Source organism: Rhinatrema bivittatum, chromosome 6, assembly GCF_901001135.1.
Source record: "Rhinatrema bivittatum chromosome 6, aRhiBiv1.1, whole genome shotgun sequence".
Taxonomy (NCBI): domain Eukaryota; kingdom Metazoa; phylum Chordata; class Amphibia; order Gymnophiona; family Rhinatrematidae; genus Rhinatrema; species Rhinatrema bivittatum.
In genome coordinates, this window is record NC_042620.1 from 105,595,296 (window position 1) to 105,619,660 (window position 24,365).

Consider the following 24,365-nt stretch of genomic DNA (forward strand, 5'->3'; position numbering starts at 1 on the left):
TGAAATAGACTTAGTTTTTGAGTACTTGTCAGGTTCTTATGGCCTGGATTGACCACTGTTGGAAACAGGATGCTGGGCTTGATGGACCCTTGGTCTGACCCAGCATGGCATGTTCTTATGTTCTTATACGGAGGAGATTACCAGCAGTGGAGTCATCTGGTCTTTGGGTATCTGAAGTTGGTTAACCAGGTCCTGCAAAATGAACTTTCTCCCATAGATGGAGTCCACAAAGACCTGGGTGGAAAAACTCATTGGGATTAGTGAACTAAGAGGAACTGGGAGGAAGAATTGGGGAATAGGAACAGTAAGGCCTAGGGTCATCTCCCTGAAGTACCCTAGGCATTTAAGTTTCCCAATCTCTTGGGGATACTGTGCCAGCAGGTGGCCTTGAGCCAAACAATAAAGGGAGAGGCACTGTTGTCCTTGGCAGAGCCTTCCTTCGGGGTTAAACACAGTGGCTTAACTGCAACAGTTCCTTGAGAGGAGAGGGAGAGGCTGCAGGTGTGGCAGCAGCAGTCGAGAGTGGTCGTGTGAAGCTGGGTGACAGGGAAGCACTTCTCCATGCCAGATGCGTCTCCCGGATCCTTTGCTATAAGCACTGATCTATTTTGCCAGTTGGGTGATGAGGGCCTCCAATGAGGTGGGAAGCTCCTGGGTGGCGAGCTCAACTTTGATTGTCCTAGAGAGGCCTTCCAAAAAGATGGCACTCAAGCTATCCTCCAGCCAATTTAATTCAGAGGCCAGGGTCCTAAGTTCGGGAGACCTGGAAAAGCTGAAGTAGATCCAAGGCCATTGCAGCCACATGATGTGGCTCCTCAAAAACAGAATGAAATTGCTCCATAAATTGCTGGAGATCAAGGCCAATGCTGTTCACCCAATAGTTAAAAGATATATGTTGTCTTGGCAAGGTCATCGGGGAATAATGGAGCCTGTAGCTGAAACTGTACTCTGCACTGATTGAGAAATCCCAGACACTGCTTGGGATCCCCAGCATAACGGGGTGGAGCTGGCAGCTGGGCTACCGGCTTGCTGGGTGCTAGCTGTGGCAGCAGCACCGGTGCAAGTGGAGATGGTGCAGTGGGAGTAATCAGGGCATCTAAGTGAGTGGTGAGACAGTCCATTGCTGTGGACAGGAGCTCCAAGGCACTCTGCTGGTCTTGTAGTCTGCGGGCTATACCAGGGATGGCTTTGAGTGAAGTCCACCGAGTCCATGGCCTCAGCAACCTGTTGTATTCGTGGACCCTTCAGCTGAGGCAAGATTGGCTCTACCTGCTGGGAGGAGCCCTGCAGATTTTTACCATCAACATGCAGACCCAGGCAAAACAAAGACCGGTCAGGAGCTTCTTCTTTACCAGCCCACTTTCCTCTCAGGTTGAGCCTTTGGGTGCTGGGGCTGGCAGGACTTAGGCGAGGGTCTCTGCTAATGATGGAAGAAGTGGACCAAGGCCAGGCTAGGATCATAGGCTGGCAGCAGGCAGACGAGTTGAGGATCCAAGCAAGCACCAAGGGCAAGCAGCAATCAGGCATATCCAGAGTTCAGGCGAAGGTCAAGCAAGGTGTCTGTCTGAGGAAGAGGAGGAGGAATGGAAGGGTTGAGGCAGGCAGGCAAGGCAGGTAAGGAGTATAGCAAGTTGGACATGACAACAGAACAGGCTGAGACAAAGACTGGGACAGGCTGGGATGAAGACTAGAAAAGGCTGGAACAAAGATAGGAATCAGGCGGAGATGGAGCAGGCTGGGTTGAAGGCAGAAATCAGGCTGAAAAACAACATGCACTACTCAGTAGCTGTACCTGTTGCTGAGGAGAGTTGCTTCTGGGTAGCTGCCCTTATATAAGATAACAGTAGTGATGTCATCACTAGGGGCCATGGGGACTTTCCCACCATGGTCCCTTGAAATGCCATAGAATGGTGCGCATGCACACCTAAAGAGAGGCACAGCGTGTTGCTGAGAGTGGCAACCTGCTGCATCAGGGAGCAGCACAACAGGCCTGGGCAGGGAGGTAAGGGCAGAGGTTTGTAGGGTTAGCCCATGGACCACTGAACGCAACAACCTCTCTCTTCCTCTCACAGACAATCCTCTATTAAGGTTGCCTATTATGGATGTTCTGAGATACTCCTATCCTGCTTTGGCCTAGTTCTCAGGAGCCAACAGGTGGCTATTAGGTAGTATCTCTGTGATTCACTTTCTTTTCCTTATTGTGTACCATAGGGTTCCATAATTTCACCTATCCATTTATCATCTACTTACAACCATTGGGAAGGTTATTTAAGAGTCTGAAGTTCGCTGTATACTTTACATTGATGATATTCAACTTTATATCAAAAGCATTGTATAATTTATATCTGTCCACTGTTAGTCAGTGGCTGTACTCAAATTGTTTTGGTATGCTCACCGGCCACAGGTTCTCATGGATGGCCTTCACCCACTCAATGACACACCCAAGCGGTCAGGCCATCCCCGGGCCCCCAAGCAGTGGTGGGGAATTGCCGTCACTACTGCAGTGCTCCTTCCAGCTCTGAGCTGGCCACCCAATGCCGCTGACTTCACAGCCCCAGGCCACCAGCCTGAAGCCGCAGATCCCCCTCCTTTGTGGCAGGAACACCACCTATTCGGCCGAGTCCCTCCTACTTCTGGCATCCTCCTAGGCTCACGCGCATGCCCGCCCCTCTCCCTCATTTAAGGGGCCCGCTGTGGGAACATGCCCACAGTCCTCTAGGATGATATCACCACTAGAGGACTATTTAAGTCTGGAGCCTGCATCCAGCCTTTGCCTTGGCAACAGGTTTTCTCGCTCCTTGCGTCCTGCATGTTGCTGCCATGAGTCCCTGAGATCCTTGCCTTCTCCCTTGTTCCTTGGATCACCTTGGCTTTAACTTCGGACCAGACACAAGATGCGCCACCTGCCTCAATCTCTGCCTGGAACCCGACCACGAGATACGCCGTCTGCCTTGACCCTTGCCTGGAACTCAACCATGAGATACGCCGCCTGCCTCGTCCTTTGCCTGGGACCTGCTGTCCTACTCAGCTGCCTGTTCCAGAACTTGGCCTACTCTCCAGCACCTCTCCTTTTCCAGGACTTCCATCACTACAGAGACCCCAAGTAAGTCTAGCCGGCCCCAGCACCCAAGGGCTCAAACTAAGGGGAACGTCGGCTGGTAGTCGTGAAGCTCCAGCAGGGTCTCTGCTCCTCCTCAGCCTCACCTACCGACAGTGGGGACCTGTGAGGCTCCTCCCCACTGTAGCATCAACTCTCCCTCGGTCCAAGGGGTCCACCAGCACAACAGGGTTAAAGTTCAACTTGGCTAAAAATGAGATAATCCGATTAGCTAGACCAGGATCCCTGGAACTAAGTAATGTTTCTTTTTTTGATGAGATAGCCATACCAAGGCTAAAACAGATTCATAATCTCAGGGTCCTAACTGAAAGTTGAGTGTCTGTGGTTCCACATACCAGGCAGGTTTGTATGTCCTGCTTTATGAACTTGCACCTTCTTAAGCAGGTTTGCCCTTTCCTGCATAAAGTGGATTTTATCAAAGTAGTCCATGCATTAATAGCTATTAGACTAGACTTTTGTAATTCCCTTTTGATTGCGTTACCATCTAAATATATTTGCAGTCTACAATTCATTCAAAACACTGTCACTTACAATGTTGTTGGCTGCAGTTACAGGGAATCTATGCTCCTTGTTTTGAAAATTACATTGGTTGCCTGTGTCATATCATTTGCTTGTCTGACATTCAAAGCTTTTTGGAGCAGGGGTGATGCGTATATACAAAGTTGGCTTGTATTTCACACATTCACATGTTTACTTCATCACAAGGTGCTCTCTTAGAAGAGTCATCCTTTAAACAGGACCAGCTGGTATATACCAGGAAATGTGCTTTTTCTTGACTTGCTCCTCATGTCTGGAACAAACTGCCTCTTGAGGCTCAACTAGCTACCAATTAGTTGCACTTTAGGAAACTTGACATTCATTTATTTCTGGGGTCTTGCTGGAAGTTGGGTTATTGTATTTTACTTCTTTTGTTCCATAGTTTTTAAGTTCTTATGGTGTACATATTGTTTATTTGTTTTGTTGTTATCACACATTGTTGATGCTAATTTGTTCCATTGCCCAAAGAGTCTTCAGACAAATGGACGTGTTAAACATGACTGATTAATTAACTAAATCCTTCCCAACAATAATCTTTCACTTTGATACTAAGTGGAGACCTCTACAGCACATCATTGATCCTTTCTGTACAAGATTGGCTATTCCCAGCACATTACCTTGTAGGAAACTTATACAGTATCACAAGCATAATATTCTAACATAAGGAAGCACATATGAGGAAACAGAGGGATAGGAGAAAGGGGACGGGGGAAGGATATACTATAAAGTAAAACTGATCATTCAGCTGCAAAGGAGAAGAATGGGCCAGAGTATGTCCGAGAATGTCTCTTTCATTATCATCAATTCTCTATAACTCAAAATGAATGTATATCATGCACAACATCTAAAAGCTTTCAGAGGCAATGAATATTCTACATGCACTTTCTAAACTTTTATATGTTAATATAGATGACATTTATGAGTTCAACTCAGGTGACTTGTCCTACAAAATCCTATTAAGTTCACTGCACATATTGGGGTAAATTTGCAAAACCTTCTGCATGTAAAAATTAGCAAAATTGCACAGAAGTAGCCTCTACTCATATATTCTGTATTTTATAAAAGTCAAAAATAAGCATGTATTTTCACTTTTGCGCATGCATACAGTATATGCATGTAAAAAAATGGGTAGTCTAGGGGCATTCTGGTGTGGGGCCAACACCTACCTACGTAAATTGTTATTTTAAAAGATATGCGTGTACATTTGCCAACTTATTCACATATTTTTACACCTGCTGTTTAGCTGGACTAAGTGATATTAAATGTGTTTATGATGTACTGCTGACTGAGTGGGAGGTCTGCATGAACTGAGGGGAGTTCAAGCTGAAATGACCTAGAGAAGGACTGGATGAACTGATGGACAAATTGGTAAACTGGTTAATTTCATTTTCATGTGTATGTTTTAAAATTGGTCGATTTATACATGTAAACTGGGACTTTTGTAAGTCCTACTTTACTTTCGCACATAAAATGTAAATTTTTAAAATAGGTAGGAAAAATACACATGTTCAATGCTTTGAGATACGTGGTTTCAAAGCATTGCCTGTATTTATGCATAAGCATACATATGTGTATATGCTGCGGTGTAGATATACATGTAATGAAGTTGGCCATAGAGGCAAAAACTCATAAAAACTTTTTAAAATATATCCAAAGCAAGAAATCTGTGAGGGAGTCGGTTGGAACATTAGATGACCGAGGGGTTAAAGGGGCTCTTAGGGAAGATAAGGCCATTGCAGAAAGACTAAATTAATTCTTTGCTTCAGTGTTTACTAATGAGGATGTTGGGGAGATACTAGTTCCGATGGTTTTCAGGGGTGATGAGACAGACGAACTGAACGAAATCACTGTGAACCTGGAAGATGTAGTAGACCAGATTGATAAACTAAAGAGTAGCAAATCACCTGGACCGGATTGTATGCATCCTAGGGTACTGAAGGAACTCAAAAATGAAATTTCTGATCTATTAGTTACAATTTGTAACCTATCATTAAAATCATCCATTGTACCTGAAGACTGGAGGGTGGCCAATGTAACCCCAATATTTAAAAAAGGCTCCAGAGGCGATCCAGGTAACTATAGACCAGTGAGCCTGACTTCAGTGCTGGGAAAAATAGTGGAAACTATTCTCAAGATCAAAATCGTAGAGCATATAGAAAGACATGGCTTAATGGAACACAGTCTACATGGATTTACCCAAGGGAAGTCTTGCCTAACAAATCTGCTTCATTTTTTTGAAGGGGTTAATAAACATGTGGATAAAGGTGAACCGGTAGCTGTAGTGTATTTGGATTTTCAGAAGGCGTTTGACAAAGTCCCTCATGAGAGGCTTCTACGAAAACTAAAAAGTCATGGGATAGGAGGCGATGTCCTTTCATGGATTACAAACTGGTTAAAAACAGGAAACAAAGAGTAGGATTAAATGGTCAATTTTCTCAGTGGAAAAGGGTAAACAGTGGAGTGCCTCAGGGATCTGTACTTGGACCGGTGCTTTTCAATATATATATAAATGATATGGAAAGGAATACGACGAGTGAGGTTATAAAATTTGCAGATGATACAAAATTATTCAGAGTAGTTAAATCACAAGCGGACTGTGATCCATTACAGGAGGACCTTGCAAGATTGGAAGGTTGGGCATCCAAATGGCAGATGAAATTTAATGTGGACAAGAGCAAGGTGTTGCATATAGGGAAAAATAACACTTGCTGTAGTTACACAATGTTAGGTTCCATATTACGATCTACCAACCAGGAAAAAGATGTAGGCATCATAGTGGATAATACTTTAAAATCATCGGCTCAGTGTCCTGCAGCATTCAAAAAAGCAAACAGAATGTTAGGAATTATTAGGAAGGGAATGGTTAATAAAACAGAAAATGTCATAATGCCTCTATATCACTCCTTGGTGAGACCGCAACCTTGAATACTGTGTACAATTCTGGTCGCCGCATCTCAAAAAAAATATAGTTGCGATGGAGAAGGTACAGAGAAGGGCAACAAAAATGATAAAGAGGATGGAACAGCTCCCCTATGAGGAAAGGCTGAAGCGGTTAGGGCTGTTCAGCTTGGAGACGAGACAGCTGAGGGGGGATATGATAGAGGTCTTTAAGATCATGAGAGGTCTTGAAGGAGTAGATGTGACTCGGTTATTTACACTTTCGAATAATAGAAGGACTAGGGGGCATTCCATGAAGTTAGCAAGTAGCATATTTAAGACTAATCGGAGAAAATTCTTTTTCACTCAACACACAATAAAGCTCTGGAATTTGTTGCCAGAGGATGTGGATAGTGCAGTTAGTGTAGCTGGGTTCAAAAAAGGTTTGGATAATTTCTTGGAGGAGAAGTCCATTAATGGCTACTAATCAAGTTGACTTAGGGGTAGATTTTGAAAAACTGCGCGATTGCGTACTTTTGTTTGCGCAGCAGGCGCAAACAAAAGTACGCTGGATTTTATAAGATACGCGCGTAGCCGCACGTATCTTCTAAAATCCTGGATCGGCGCACGCAAGGCTGCCGATTTTGGGCAGCCGGCGCACGCCGAGCCGCGCAGCCTGCCTCCGTTCCCTCCAAGGCCGCTCCGAAATCGGAGCGGCCTCGGAGGGAACTCTCTTTCGCCCTCCCCTCACCTTCCCCTCCCTTCCTCTACCTAACCGACCCCCCCGGCCCTATCTAAACCCCCCCCCCCACCTTTATCCATGGATTTACACCTCCCGGAGGGAGACGTAAATCCACGCGCGCCAGCGGGCTGCGGACCCGGGGGCGGTTCCGGAGGGCACGGCCACGCCCCCGGAACGCCCCGGCCCAAAACCATGCCCCCGGGCCCGCCCCAGAAATGCCGCGCCCCGCCCCCAAAACGCAGCATCGTTCGGCCCCGCCCCCGACATGCCCCCGACACGCCCCCTTCCGAAAACCCCGGGACTTATGCGAGTCCCGGGGTTCTGCGTGCGCCGGCGGCCTATGGAAAATAGACGCGCCGGCGCGCAAGGCCCTGCTCGCGTAAATCTGGGCGGATTTACGCGAGCAGGGCTTTGAAAATCCGCCCGTTAGGGACTAGCCACTGCTATTAATTGCATCAGCAAATTGGGATCTTCTTAGTGTTTGGGTAATTGCCAGGTTCTGGTGGCCTGGTTTGGCCTCTGTTGGAAACAGGATGCTGGGCTTGATGGACCCCTGGTCTGACCCAGCATGGCAATTTCTTATGTTCTTATGTGTATTTTGTAAAACTCACACATATCATATGTGGTTATAAAATGTTGTGTAGATCTGCTCATGGCCATATATGCACATATATGCTGCTGTGTACATGTGTTTATTATCCTCATTATTAGTAATAATGGAGAGGGCAATTTTTGAGTCTTCCTACAGTGCTTGTTGTCCTGTGGGTACTCTATTTTGTAACTGCAGGATTGCATGGCAGTTTTCAAAAAGAAACTCCCTGCAGAATTTTTGTTTGAAAATCCCATGGCAAACCAATATTGCAGGGAATTTTGCCCAGAATACTTTGCAGATGGAAAGTACATGGGATAAATAAAGCATGAGGATTTCAAAATGAAATCCCTGCACATACTTTATGGGGCCTGCCCTGACCTCACTCCTGTTGCTGCCCCTTTTCCCCCACATAGTTTCTTTTCAAGGATGAACACATGTATACCCATAGAAATCACTTAGAAAATTGTTCCCTAGGAGTTGAATTTTCAAAGAGTTGCAAGTGTAAAGATTAGCATATATGTGCGTATGTATCCTACAATTGCACAATCACTATTTTCTAAACATTGAAAGTAGACACGTACTTTAGATTTTGCGTGCACATATACGAGCGATAAAAGAAATGATCTAAAGGTGTTCTAGGTCAGGACCAACAGTTATGCCCATAAGGTGCTATTTTATAAGAGACTTATGTGTCTATAAATTGCCAATTTACTCGCATAATTTTACATCTGCTAATTATCTTGCATAAGTGATATCAGACTTGCTTATTGTGTGCTATTGGCTGGGTGGGAGGTTTAGGTGAACTGGGGGGGGGGGGGGGGGCGAGTTCAGGCTAAAGAAGCAAGAGGCTGTTAACGACCTGGTGAAGGACTAGGAGAACTGGTGGAGGAATTGGAAAACTGGTAATTTCATTTATGCATGCATGTTTTAAAATAGACCAACTTATTTTTACTCAAATAAATCCTACTTTATTTTCACATGGAAAATGCACACACACATATATATATATATATATATATATATTAAATTGGTTGGAAAAGTACATGCTTTCAATGCTTTTCATGTATTTGTGCAAAAGTATACGTATGTGTATATGTTGCAGGATGGACATACACATATCTTATAATAATTGCGTATCTGATACGCTCTGGTTATAAAATACTATCGTAGATTTCCACACTGCCATATATGTATGTATATGCAGATGCGTGGAGTTGTTTGAAAGTTACATAGAAGCTTTATCCAAGTCACCATTCCTAGATAGGTGACCATTCCAACCCTTGAGAGACATATATGCAGTCATGTTTGTCATCATGCCCATGGAGCTTTCCCTGCACTAGAATTCTACATGACAGGATCTCTTAGGAAGAGAGAAGGCAGTAATATATGCCACAGATGTTAAAAGGACTGAGACAAAACTGCTCAACATTGAATATTTAATATTTTGCAACCTAAACATTGAAGGTGAAGCACAACCTACTTCTAGCAGTGTGTAGGAAATGCAGCTCAGAAAGAAGCTATGGAATGCCCTGTAGCACCACACTCCCTCTTATTGATGCTGTTTTCCAGGTCTGAATTCTGTGTATGATTGCGCCTGGCAAAAATTAACTGGGTCCTAATCTTTCCTTTTCAGAGCATATCTTAATCAAAATTGTACAGGACCTGCAGATTTGTGGGCTATATAGCTTCAATACTGCAATTATCAATCCCATTGAGTAGTGAGAGGCACTGCCAAACCCTTCTCCATTCCCCATCCCCTTTTATTACACAGGCTTGGAATAGGCTCTTTGATATCATAGGTGTACTGAGGTTTTCTGTATAAAACCAACTATGTGGCATAGAAACATCTGGTCCACCCAACTTGCTTCTTTTTGCAAAGTGAAAGACCCCAGTTGACACAAGTGAGTTCTGCCCATTTCACTGTTGAATTGGTTCACTAGACAGACTACAATATTTTCCTTTAGCAGCCATTACATAAACAGTTTTGCTGACAAAAATTGAATTGTATACTTTCTTCTTCATCTTTCACCAACATTAAACATTCAGAAATCCAAATCTTGTTTTCTTGTCTGAGATGTAAATTAAAAAGAGTACAGCACAATATAACTCTGCTAGGTTAGATATGCAGAAGACAAAAATGAACAAAAATTTACTTTGACTTGAAAGAAAATAAATTTGATTTAAAAAGCAAGTCCTGAAGTAAATGTAGTAAAGACAGAGGGTGATATATTTTAACAGATGGACACTTTAAATTGCCTTTATGGTAGACATTTTTTTGCTGAACAATATGCCATGAATATATTAATTTATTCTATACTCTTCTTACTCTAAACACTGAAAACCAGAAAGCTAGATGTTCAGATACCTCTTATGCAGTTCACAGAATCAGAAGCCAGAGACCATCCAGAGGGACAGGTACAGGAAAAAAACCCCGGTCCAGATGAAGAAAGCAAACAGAGGTGGCTACAAAAGGCTGCCGCACATGGATTAAAACCTGTTAAAAAAGAAATATAAATAAGCTGCACAAAAGCTGTAAAATAAAATGAAAAATAAATAAGCTGCATAAAAGCTATAAAATAAAATGAAAAATGTATCTGTTAGAATCTTATTTATTTATAAGTAAATGATTTTCCATTTTTTCCTAAAGGTAGGCCCCAAGGCAGATTACATAAAGGTGTTGAGAACATAAATAATGGATACATAAATTTGATATATAGATTCAAGGTGCCTTACAAGAAGAAAAGAAACGAAGATCTGTTAAGTAGGAATAAAGAAGTGGATGCAAAGGAAATCAAGTGCATACATGTAGTTAACATGTAAGTGAGAAGTGGCCAACTCTGGTCCTAGAGAGCCAAAACAAGCCAGGTTTTCAAGATATCCTCAATGCATATGTATGAGATAGATTTACATGCACTGCCTCCATTGTATGCAAATATATCTCATGTATATTCATTGTAGGTATCCTGAAAACCAGACCTGTTGTGGCTCTCGAGGCCTGGAGTTGACCACCACTTAAGAAAGTTAAACACCATCAGTATAGCCACAGCCTCCAGTTTCCTGCATCAGTTCAGAGGTAGATTCTGGGGCAGTTTATGAAATTCCACTGCAATCCAGTGGCACATTTGCATACATTTGTAGAGATTTGCATATATTATATACATTTTACTTTATAACAATAAAGATGTTTTCCGATCTTTCCTAAGCCTGTGGATAATTTAGGATGTTCTTTTATTAGTATTTTTGAGGGGTGCAGAAAAATTAAACAGGAAAGGGAAGAGAGGATTGGGATTATGGAGAAGGGAAGAGGGCAGCTGCTGCAATGCAACATCATGCAAAGTAGCTCATTAATTCGGTATTCAGTGAAAACCAGCACAGTTCAGTATATCATTTGCTACATTTTTTTGAGGCCGTAAATAAACATGTGGATAAAGGTGAGCCAGTTGCAACAGTGTATCTGGATTTCCAGAAAGCATTTGACAAAGTCCTTCAAGAGCGACTTCTTAGGAAATTAGAAAGTCATGGGATAGATGGCAGTGTCCTAATGTGGATTGCCAACTGTTAAAAGATAGAAAACAGAGTAAGGCTAAATGATAAATTTTCCCAATGGAAAAAGGTGACTAGTGGAGTGCCCCAGGGATCTGTTCTAGGACCAATGCTTTTTAATAAATTTTTAAATGACCTGGAAATAGGAACAACAAGTGAGGTGATCAAATTTGCCGATGACACAAAATTATTCAAAGTTGTCAAATCACAAGAGGATTGTGAGAAACTGCAAGAAGTCATTGCAAAACTGGGAGACAGAGCATGCAAATGGCAAATGAAATTTAATGTGGACAAGTGCAAAGTGATGCACTTAGGGAAGAGAAACCCAAATATTAGCTACAAAATGCAAAGTTCCACATTAGGAGTCAACACTCACAAAAGGATCTAGGTGACATTGTTGAAAATATGTTGAAATCTTCTGCTCAGTGTGCAGCAGTAGCCAAGAAAGCAAATAGAATGCTAGGATTATAAGGAAAGGAATGGAGAATAAAACAGAGAATATCATAATGCCTCTGTATCGCTCCATGGTGCAACCTCATCTTGAGTATTGTGTTCAGTTCTGGTCACCACATCTCAAAATATAGCAGAATTAGAAAAGGTACAGAAAAGGGCAACCAAGATGATAAAAGGTATGGAACAATTCCCCTATGAAGAAAGGCCAAAGAGGTTAGGAGTCTTCAGCTTGGAGAAGAGAAGGCTGAGGGGAGATATAATAGAGGTCTATAAAATAATGAGTGGAATGGAATGAGTAAACCTTAAATCAGGTTTTTACTCTTTTGAAAAGTACAAAGACCAGAGGACACACAATGAAGTTACTGGGTAATACATTTAAAACTATTATGAGAAAATATTTTTTTACTCAACACATAATTAAACTCTGGAATTCAGTACCAGAAGTTGTGGTGAAAGCTATTAATATAGCTGAATTTAAAAAAGGTTTGGACAAGTTCCTGGAGACAAAGTCCATTAACAATTATTAAGGGAGAGTTGCAGAAATCCACTGTTTATTTTTGGAATAAGCAGCTTGAAATCTATCTACTCCTCGGGATCCTGCCAGGTACTTGTGACTTGGCTGGGCCACTGTTAGAAACAGGATTCTGGGCTTGATGGACCCTAGGTCTGACCCATTAAGGCAAGCTTTATGTTATTATGTCACACTATCTCACTAAGCTATAGTTAACGGTAACTTTTCTGCATAGTCTCCAGTTAGAAAATTATGCACATAGCTTTTCTACCAAGCTCATTTGCATGTAATTCTAGATAGAAAGGTTATACACAGAAAATTGCAACTTCTGCACAAAACAATTGAGCAGCTTAGTACATCGGTTCTATGTTTGAACAAATTTTGAATGTGCTAGCAATTTCATTGTCAGGAAATATTTCTTCACAGAGAGGGTGGTGGAGGCCTGAAATGCCCTTCCGGAGGAGGAGGTGAATACGAAAACAGTCAAAGAATTCAAAGGGGCAGGGGATAAATACTGTGAATCTCTAAAGGTTTGACAAAGGAAATGAAATAAGCATGTAGGAGGGAAACTTGCTGGTATGGAAGTTACTACCCTTAGCAGAAGGCATGGAGATTACTACCCTTAACCACTATGTTTTCATGCTTTTAATGCAACTGCAAAATTGCTCCGTGATTAGATGGCAGAGAGAAAAGAAGAATTAGATTCAGACGACAACTGAGGACCCTGACTTCCTTGGGCTCAGATACTGATATGCAGACATAAGGGGAAAAGCACAGGACTGTTTCTACAGCCAGTTCCTAAATGAAACAAAGAAAGGGTGGATGGGGGTAACTTGCTGGTGAGGCTACCCTGAATTTTTTATTTATTTATTTATTTGACATTTTTTATATACAGAGGTTCTGGTAACAATGTTACTAATCACTTCGGTTTACATATAACTTTGGGATGACATAACATATGTGTCTTACAAAGAACAAGGAGATGAAGAACTGGGAAATGATTAAGTTACGTAACACATTATGAGAAACAACATTTTGACTTAATGCATCTAACATACTAGCGAAAATTATCAATCAAGTGAAAGACATGTAACAGGTGGATAATCGTTGGCAGGGGAAATTGCATTTGATTCTGGATTAATTAAGCAGTGGGACATATTATGTGAATCAATAAGCTTTGATACTTCTGATAAAATTCTGCTCTCTGCTTCAATGGCAGGGGAAAAAGGGAAGTGGATTCAGACAGCAATCAATGAGGGCCCCGATTTTTACAGTCTGGGGAACTGAGAAGCATGGGGGTAAGCTGCAGAGAGCAGCAGTTACTAGCCTTAACAGAAGGCATGGGATTACTACCCCTTAACCAATAAGTCTTGATGCTTTTGAAGCAACTGTAATATCACTCTCTGCATCGAAGGAGGTGGGTAGGGGATAGAGGGAAAGAGCAATTTGGATTCAGAGACAACCAACAAGAGCCATGACTTTTTTTTTTTTTTTTTTTACAGTCTGAGGTAGTGATGCACAGACATTAGGGAAAAACAGAGGACTGCTTCTAGGACCAAGTCCATAAACAAAGCATGTCAAGCAGCACTGACTGATACATGGGGGTAACCTGCAGGGCGTGGCAAATACTACTACCAAGGGAAACTTGCTGAGCAGACTGGGTGGACCATTGGTCCTTTTCTACTGTCATTTTTATGTTTCTATGTTTAATTTCAAGTGGAGATTTTGGATTGTTTGTTCAGTTTTCTGAATTTCACTTCAGATCCTCTGAATGTAGATTTCATGAAACCAAATGTATACACTTTGAATTTATTGAATTTCCATCATATTTGCTGTGAAAGATTGGATGGATTTCCTCAGCAAATCTGAGGAACACCAGAAATTTCAGTGAAACTCAGACCAGGCTAATTGTTCCCAGATCTTCAAGTATAACCAGAATTCTAGTAATGCAACCATAAAAGTGAATTTAAAAAGCCTGGCGCGTGCATCAGTTGGGGGATGTGTGGAAAACTCAGGTTCGCGAGCGCCGAGTGGATTTTAAAAGCCGCCTGGATACATGTGGTAATGCCGCAGCACACACATCTCAAAAGCTTTCAAAAAGGGGCGGGTCGTGGGCAAGGTCTGGTTAGGGCATGGGAGTTTCAGAGCATGAACCTGAGATGTGCAAATAAATAGGCGATCCGGCACACATTGAGGCCCCCTGCCATATAACTTTACTTTTGCTATAGATGACATGTAAGTTAAAAAATAAAGAAAAATAGGAAGATCTGTGGGGTTTTAAGGTTGGGGCTAACTGGGAGGAGTGAAGGCTTTCAAACCATGGAGGGTTAGAGGGTCTCTCTCTTACCTAGGTGAACTGGGGATGAAATAGTAAAATTGGGAATAGTGTTAGCATGCACCATTTTTAAAATCCCATGATTTACACGGTAGAAGCATTTGTGCGCACATGCGCACACCCATTTAAAATTTGGTGCAGATCTGCACGCGACTAGGCTATTTTATAACATGCACGCATATAAGCACAGATGTTATAAAATAGCTGCAACCCTGGGCACAGACCGATGAATGCGTGCACATTCACATCCATGCACTGGTTTGAAAGTTACCGTCCTTATAACTTGAAGAGTGCTACAAAAATGATTGCCTTCCTCTTTTTTATATCTTAATATTTACCTCAACATCAGCATGCAGCAAATTGTTAAAATGCAATACAATTAGAAGCAAGACAAACATTTTAAAAAGCAGGTAATTTTAATAAGCTGTTCTTAAGAAGCCAGGGCTGAATTTAAGATGGCAATGCCCATAAGCAGAGGGCTTAGGGCAAGGGGGTCCCTCCTTCTCCTCCCCCAATAAAGCAGAGAGAAACAGGGGAAGTCCCACTTTTTGGGCACCTTCAGAATTTGGCGCCCAAGGTAGGTGCCTATGTTTCTGCTGCCTAAATGCAGCCCTTTAGGAAGCTAGAATCTGTTACAAGCGCCATTTAAAAAAACGTGTGTGTGTAAGATTGATTCCCAGACCAGAGGCTCTGTCCAAAAACATAGCCTCACATGGTCAGTGATTACATATTTCATTTACATTAACATTGTAACTAAAAAACAAAAAGTTGTTTAAGAATTTAAGTATCTTTAAAAAAAACCAGAACAGATGGAAGAAAAATAATCTGAAGATACTTTGCTGTTGTTTTTGTATTTTATCAGTTTTATACTGATGTGCTTAATATAACTTTGATAAACTTACCGCCAGGCTGTTTCACTGGATGGACTGCAGAAATCCCCATGGGCTGTTGAATATTATAAATCATGACACTTTGGTTTCTTCCATTCCATTTGTTGGCTCGAATAACTCGATTAGTGTATCGGTCACTCCAGTACACAAAATCTTCAAAGAGAGTTATAGCATGCGGATGCTGCAAAACCTAGTCAGCAATAAACACATACACCATCAACTAACGCAGTACCCTGAACTCTGAATAAATACTGCAATAAATGCAGCTGGAAATGCAATAAACAATACAATTTTACTTGATTAGACATTATCTTTGCTCTTTACCTAAGGACAAATTTTAACAAACCTTTCCTATTTGCATTTTACTGTCTCCTTTTGGGGGAATATGAAAATCCAGTGGGTAGTCTGGCATTTTTCAGACAAACACAAAAAAACTATTGACTTACTTTAAAAGCATGGTAGTTAGAAAAAATTGTTGGTATTCTCTCATTAGCATCATTTACCTTGTTTAACCATATCCATTCCCTCATTTTGTCCTCAGTCTCTATACAAGTTATTCCAGGGCCATCAATGACCTAGTCATTAAAAAGAAGCAGGGGCCTGCAGGATAGGATCTTATAGTGTATTCAGTTGGGTTTGGAAGAGACTATCAAAAGTGATGCATCAACTTACCTCAGCAGCAGCAGCTGTCTAAACCATTAAATGTCATCCTGTTCACTACACTCATTACCTGAAGCTCACCTAGCCATCCTGGCACCAAAAGAACTATACCTCACAAGTACCAGAGAAAGAGACTCTTCTCAGTTTCAGTTCCAATCCTGTGAAACGTTCTACCACTTAACATCTGACTTGCACCCAACCTCCTAACTTTTAAAAAAATTACCAAAAATGTGGCTCTTTGAGGCAGCTTTCAGACAAGAAGTTTACACATGGCCTGCTCAGCACCTAGAACAACTACTGATATCAGCAAGAACTACCACAGTCAGTTCTACTGCTTTACCCCTGTGATTTTTCACCAGCCTCTAACCCATTGCTCCTTATCCAGAAGGAGGCTAGAAAACTAATTCCTACCTTAACTTGTCATCATCTAATGACTATTTGGCAAAACTATCTCACGCCTTATCCTGTCATCATCTGAAAAACTACTTGATAAAGTAGAATTGCTCTTTGTCATTCCAAAATGCACTGCACAGGCAACAAATACATTGAAATAAGTAAAATAAAATAATCACACAAAAAAACAACAAAAATTTACTTTGACAAAGCAGAACTGCACTCAACCACCTAGAAATTAGCATGCATCTTACCCAACGATCACTTTAAAGAAGCAATTTTCAAAGGGCCTTCTGTAGATAAAGTAGTACTTTATCCACAAAAAAAGCCCTTTGGATAATTATGTGGCCGATAAAGGCATATAATTACGTGCAGGCATAATATATATATAAGCACTTTTATGCACATAGGCTTCCAGAGGGTGGAGTCTGGGTGGGGTTAAGACTTACATGCATACTTTCTGATTTTAAAAAGCAGGTGCGTAATTCTCTCAGCAAAACTACATGCACCAAATATGTCTAATCGTGTGCAAGTAGTTTTGCTGGGACATTTTTCAAAATGGACTTATGCGTATAAGTCTGCTTTGAAAATTGGTGTAACTTGTATGCATATTTTCCAGCTAATTTATGCACAAGGTTACAAAATTATCCCCTAAAAGATTATAAGTACACTGGGAATAGCCCTGGTCCATTTAACCCCTAAATCCCTACTGATACTGCTTTCTCATTATGCCTTCCACATGCTGCCCTGTTACACTTTCTATTCCTCCACTTACTGTACCTTACTTTGCTCTCACCCTGATATATTATCTTACTTGTCTATATCGATAAAAAACCCTGTTGTAAATCTGAACTTACTAGAATTTACTCTAGAGCTCTTTTGTTGGAAAAATATGTAATAAATAAGTGATGATGATGATGATGATGATTTACCAATGATTCAATATAGTAGTCACATGGGGCCAATTTTCAACAAAAGCTCAGCTCCTAAATTAGGTGGATTTTTCCCTAAATTTAGAACAATAAATGTAGGCCTGCAATTCAGGTGCCACAGGTGCCCACTACTGAAAATCAGTGCTAAGCGTTAACATTCTTTCCCTACCTTAACTTCTTCCCTTAACCACAATTTAGGAGTTCAGCCACATTTAAAGGGGCCAATTTAGTTAGACTCTTAATTCTCTAAGGGTCTGATTTACTAAGACTGTTCTCCCACTCTGTGTCTATACAGAAACGTTTAGTAAATCAGGCCCTAAATAAGGCACCTAAACCCTTTAAAAACTGACTCAATAAATGATGGCAAATAAGGACCATCCAACCTAATGAGTTGAAATTCTTCCTCTCTGGTTATCTACTTCTTTGGGTAGCTGAGCAATATAAATTCCCATACTTAAACCAATACCAGCTGTCTTCTACCCTATGTCTTTTAACCAGCCTCTTGCTGTCTTACCAAGTCACTGGCTAAAACCTGTCGCCTGTTGTTTCCATTGTAGTCACAAAAATCAATGTAGTCCAAATAGGCATCAGCAAAGTAGAGCAGTTTATTTGGGTAGTCAATGGCAAGTCCATTGGGCCAGTAGATCTTATCACTAATGATAACTGTTCGCATTCTGCCATCCATGCTGGCTTTTTCAATCCGAGGATTTTTGCCCCAGTCTGTCCAAAACATCACATGAGCACTGCAAAAAGGAACTGGTTACTGACGGTAAAAAAAAAGAGCAAACATGTTTTGCCATGGAGTTAAATTACAGAAAGTTTAGCAAAAAGCAGCAGCGCCTCCCATTTATTTATTTACATTCTGCCTTGAATAAAAGGCATGGAAGGGGATGGAGGAATTGGAAACTAGGAGGTCCATTTTCAGCCGCTGTGCGGCTCGGCAAGTTAGCTGCTGAATATACCCGACTATCTTAAAGTTAGCCAGTTATGTCTAACTAGCTAATATTAGGACAGCCCTACAGCCCGACCAGAGTTAGCCTAACTTGAAGGCTTCTTAATATTACAGTTTTTATCCATGCATGAAGAAAATTGTTCACATTTTGGTTCATATTTAAAAGTGGACAAAAATATCACAAATGTTATCACATTAGCAGGAACAATTCATTTCTTAATTGTACCAAGTTTAAATTAGTTTTTCCCAATCCTTAAATCCAGCCTTTGGTCTAATCTGAAAACAGCAGAAGAAATCTCCATGGTACAAAGATTTCAATTTTTAGTAAAACAAGTTGTTTAAAAACTAATCAGTTAAAATAGTTTTGGTATGTGCTGCTTTAAAGTTTGCATGTAAGAGAGCTCCATATCATTTAGGCACCAATTCCTCTTTAAAAATAAAAGTCACAAACTGACATACCTCGGTCACAAATGCTGCTTATTCATTTTCCATCTTTGTAAACTATAATTAACCAGCACATTGAGATACGGAAGTAATGTACAGGTAGAGTTAAATGTTTGTGCTTTGACAAATTCATGACAGTTATTTTTTTTATTTTACTAATGTTTTATCAGAAAAGAAAAATAAAATTATATATCTTACTCAGTTCTGGGATCTAATACTAGTCCTCTTGGATTTGTTACATTTTCACTAATCAGGACAGTCCTGTGGGTCCCATCCAGTCTTGAGACTTCTATTGTTTCCAGAATGTAGTCAGTCCAGTACAAATTGCGGCCTACCCAATCCACTGCTAAACTTTCAGTCACAGTGACACCACTGTCAAACACCTGGTTGGAAAAAATGCCAATGTTAGCTGCTACATATTACTGATCATTTTAATTTATATTTTGTTATAGTTTACCAAACTTCACTTGAGAAACAAATTGATGGATGAAGAATTGTTGAGTTCATGAATTCTGTGGGGAGAAATAAAACTTCCTGTTCATTTTAATACACATGCGTAACTCATAGCCATTCCAAACAGATGACAGACAGGATGGCCAAGTTTAGATATTTAAGTTATCCAGCCTTTTATTTTTATTTATTTTTTATTTAAGAGACTTTTTATATACCGTCTTTAGCAAATAAATTTGAACAAAAATGGTTTACAACAGTGAGATAAAATAATAAATACTAAACTTTCATAAAGTGAAAATAAAATAAAATAATAATAAAAGTATGAATAAAATTACATAATAACAATGTATCAATATCAATATTACTAATATCCTTGTGAAAAAAGATATTAAATTAAAATTAAATTAACTTTAAGTTTAATAAACTTGAAAGATAGAAACAATAGAAAGAATAAAAATCATAGCAGGTACAACATAGTAAATAACAAAGGGAAAACGCCTAGTTTTTTATTCAATGGTTCTAAACGCTTCTCTAAAGAGGTATGTTTTTAATGATTTTTTAAAATCCTTACTATTTGAGATTTGGCGTAGTGCGTTTGGAAGGGCATTCCATTGTATAGGTCCTGCTACAGAAAAAGCTCTTTGCCGAGTAACATTTAGTCTTGCTAATCTGACAGAAGGAACGTCCAAAAAGCCTTGTGTGACCGACTAACTTGCTACTTATCTGGACATTTTCAAAAGATATCCAGGTAAGTGGCACTGCTAATTACCTGGGTAAATTCTCAACTAACCAGCCTAATGAATATGGGCCTCACTATCTAAATCCTTAGACCATTGATAAACCGTAGTATTTAAAGGACTTATCCAGCTAAAATCTAGCCAAGACCTTGACATTTAGATGGATAAAGGAAAATTGGTTCTTACCTGCGAATGTTCGCTCCTGTAGTACTACGGATCAGTCCAGATTCCTGGGTTTATTCATCCATGCCAGCAGATGGAGACAGAGAAAGTAAAACTGACACTGCTTCAAGTACCCTGATGCCACCTGCAGTTCCTCAGTATTGAACTGTACCCAAGGTAAATATAATAAACCGTGCACATAACCCAAAAAACTTCTAACAAGAACCAGTAAATAAGTAAACTTGGCAAGACTTCTGCAATTAAAAGTCTACCACAGCTGAGCAGACGACTCTCCCCTTTTTATAATGGGCGGGCTCTGGACTGATCCGTAGTACTATAGGAACAGAAATTAGCAGGTAAGAACCAATTTTCCTTTCCCTGTACGTACCCGGATCAGTCCAGACTCCTGGGATGTACCAAAGCTCCCTAATGAGGGTGGGACCTGGAGAGTCCTGCTGACAAAACACTCTCGCCAAAGGATCGAGCCTCTGGATCCCGCACATCCAGCCGATAGTGCTTAGCGAAGGCATGGAGCGACTTCCAAGTCGCCACTCTACAGATTTCCTGTGGAGAGACCAACTGGGCCTCCGTCCAAGAGGATGCTTGAGACTGAGTAGAATGAGCCCTCAAACCTTCCAGAACTGGCTTACCCTTAAGGATGTAAGCCAAGCCAATAGCATCCTTAAACCACCTTGCAATGGTAGCTTTGGAGGCCTGAGAACCCTTCTTTGGACCACTCCACAAGACAAAAAGATGATCAGACTGTCTAAAATAGTTTGTGACTTTAAAATAGCACAGCAATGCCCTACAAACATCCAGCAGCCTAAGATCGCGAGCATCCGCCTCAGAATCACTCAAGTCTGAAAAGGCCGGCAATTCCACTGTCTGACGTGAAAGATGGAAACCATCTTCGGGAGAAAGGAAGGTACCGTCCGCAAAGATACTATTGTGTCCAATATGCGAAGGAAAGGATGTAGGCATGACAAAGCCTAAAACTCCGAAATTCTCCTCGCAGAGCATGGCTACCAAGAAAATGACCTTCAGAATCAAATCCTTAAGCGTTGCCCTGCCTGTAGGTTCAAACGGAGCCCCACACAAACCTCGAAACACGAGATTAAGATTCCAAGGAGGGCAAACTCTCCACACAGGAGGATGCAAATTTTTGACTCCCTGAATAAGTCTAGCCACGTTGGGATAAGCAGATAATTGGTATCCATCCACCTTCCCATTCAGGCAGGCCAAAGCCGCCACCACCTGACCTCTAAGGTCAGGTGGTGGCGGTCAGGGTGGGTTTTTTGTTTATCGGCTCGGGCACAGCCGATAAACAAAAAAAACCAATCGTGCCGGACTATAAAAATTGTAAGATTTGAATCGGAATCGGAACTGAACCGATTCCGGTTCCGATTCACATCTCTACCCCACGGTACTCTGGACCGGACGTAGAAAAGGGTCACCAACACCTAGCCCGACAGACTCAACCAAACAGGGTAGGGATCCCTTACTAGGAACCCTGACCCATGGGAGTAAGGCTCAAAACTAGCAAAAAGAAAAAACTCTGAGGGAAAAAGAACTGCAGATTTAAGTATCAGCCACCATCTGCTGGAGACAGAGAAATACTGAGGAACTGCAGGTGGCGTCAGGGTACTTAAAGCAGTGTCAGTTTTACTTTCTCTGTCTCCATCTGCTGGCATGAATGAATGAACCAGGAGCATGGACTGATCCAGGTACGTACAGGGAAATTTAAGTTATCTGTCTAAATGGTTTTTGAGTACTGACTGCTGCATTCTTAAGGGCTACATACAAGGATTTGCAGATGGCGTATATCCAAGTCCTGCAGACAGTCTTGGTAGGGAGAATTACAGTTGTGACAAATCTGTGTTAGTGTTCATGTCGTTGTTAACAGAAAAAGCTACTTCAAAGTTTTCATTAGCTTCCTAAAGGATATGATCTGTGATCTGTCTGACGTGGAGTGGCAGGGAGTACAATGGTGTTGGGATTGAGCCTGTGAAGGTTTTCTTCCTAGTGCCTGCAAGCATCATGGTTTCAGATGAAGGCACCACCAGACATGACTGTGAGCATAGGAGATATGTGGGAATATAGGGAGTGACAGATCTCTTGAGGTAGGCTGGTGCCGTACCTTTTAGTATTTTGTAGGCCAAGACCAATAATTTCAATTTTGTGCAGTGAAGTTAACTTCTATGTCTGAGAAATGACTGCATATATACAATGCTTACATAGTACTATAAGTTATCAGTATAAATGAGTTCTGCTTGCCATTGGAAAAAATCAATATGTCATCACTTCATGTGTTTTTTAATATCCAAAGAGTCTTGGGACCTATAGCCCCACAGATTTGTATTATGCAGCTGACTAGATGAAAGGCGAATATGTGTAAAAGGTTTACATATATATAGAAAGCATGTGGAGTGCAAATATGAGGTGTGACAGAATTAGTGTGAAAAAATGAGTGAACTTGTGAGTGAAAGTATAACTAAATCCAGAATAATGAGATATGTATACAAGTTCATGCAAATTTTAAGGTAGATCAAAATGGCTTCTAAAAGATAAGCACCATAATCATTGGAGGAAAAAGCAGAGCTGACCCTTTGAAAACAGTTTTTGTATTGGAAATTTTACCCAGTGTTTAAAAAGGGAAAATAAAATTTTGAGAGATGTTATCTGATACAGTAATAAAGGGTTTGTTGCAGCTAGCTTTTCTATTTTTCCCAAATGTAAAAATGTTTCAAACATATCAGGTACAATATCAATTTGTCACTTTTTTGAAGGAGTTAATAAACATGTGGATAAAGGTGAACCTGTAGATGTAGTGTACTTGGATTTTCAGAAGGCATTTGACAAAGTTCCTCATGAGAGGCTTCTAGGAAAAATAAAAAGTCATGGGATAGGTGGCAATGTCCTTTCGTGGATTACAAACTGGCTAAAAGACAGGAAATAGAGAGTAGGATTAAATGGACAATTTTCTCAGTGGAAGGGTGTGGGCAGCGGAGTGCCTCAGGGATCTGTATTGGGACCCTTACTTTTCAATCTAACTAGATAAATGAAGCTTGACCGACGTGCCCACAAATGCGCAGTAGAGAGCAGCTCTACTGCGCATGTGCGGGCGAGCACGTCAGTCTTAGGCAGCGTCAAAAAAAACCAAAAAACATGGCGGCAGCGGTGGTAGCAGCGGCAGCGGGCAGCGGTAGCGGGCGGTAGCGGCGGCGGTAGCGGGCGGCAGCGGCGGCGGTAGCGGCAGCGGTGGTGGGCGGTGGCGGTAGCGGTAGCGGGCGGCGGCGGTAGCGGCAGCGGGGGCGGGCGGCGGCGGCGGTAGCGGGCGGCAGCAGAGGCGGTAGCGGCGGGTGGCAGTGGCAGCGGTAGCGGGCGGCGGTGGCGGGCGGCGGCGGTAGCGGCAGCGGGCAGCGGCAGCGGTAGCGAGGGAGGGAGGAGAGAGAGAGAGGGAGGGAGGGACGGACTAAGTGGGAGGGACGAAGAGAGAGAGTGGGAGGGAGTGACTGAGTGAGAGGGAGGGATTGAGTGAGGGGGAGGGACTGAGTGAGGGGGGAGTGAGCGGGACTGAGGGAGAGGGAGGGAGGGAGTGGGTGGGACTGAGGGGGAGTGAGTGGGACTGAGGGAGAGGGAGGGAGGGAGTGGGACTGAGGGAGAGTGAGTGGGACTGAGTGAGAGGGAGAGAGGGGGAGGGAGTGAGTGAGACTGAGTGGGAGGGAGGGACTGAGTGAGAGGAGAGGGAGGCTGGGGAGGAGTGGGTGAGTGGGTGGGAGGGAGGTAGGGGAGAGAGAATGAGGGAGGTAGGGGAGAGAGAATGAGGGGGAGGTGAGAGACAGAGGGATGTAGCCCGTTTTAACGGGCTTAACGGCTTGTATATTTATAAATGATCTGGAAAGAAATATGACAAGTGAGGTAATCAAATTTGCAGATGATACAAAATTGTTCAGAGTAGTTAAATCACAAACAGATTGTGATAAATTGCAGGAAGACCTTGTGAGGCTGGAAAATTGGGCATCAAAATGGCAGAT

General features: G+C 41.8%; 1 protein-coding gene across 3 annotated transcripts in view; it reads right to left on the minus strand.

Moving 5' to 3' along the window:
• Positions 1-24,365, minus strand: part of LRP2 (LDL receptor related protein 2) — a 769,913-nt gene that overhangs the window by 423,174 nt on the left and 322,374 nt on the right. For all 3 annotated transcript variants that reach the window (XR_003857363.1, XM_029605680.1, XM_029605679.1), the window contains 4 exons: positions 19,178-19,362; positions 18,098-18,326; positions 15,611-15,788; positions 10,232-10,360 (listed from right to left, as the gene is read on the minus strand). Coding sequence is in view for 2 of the 3 variants with exons in the window: in XM_029605680.1 (XP_029461540.1) it covers positions 10,232-10,360; positions 15,611-15,788; positions 18,098-18,326; positions 19,178-19,362 (721 nt within the window). In the remaining variant the exon portion in view is untranslated. The remainder of the gene's footprint in view (positions 1-10,231; positions 10,361-15,610; positions 15,789-18,097; positions 18,327-19,177; positions 19,363-24,365) is intronic.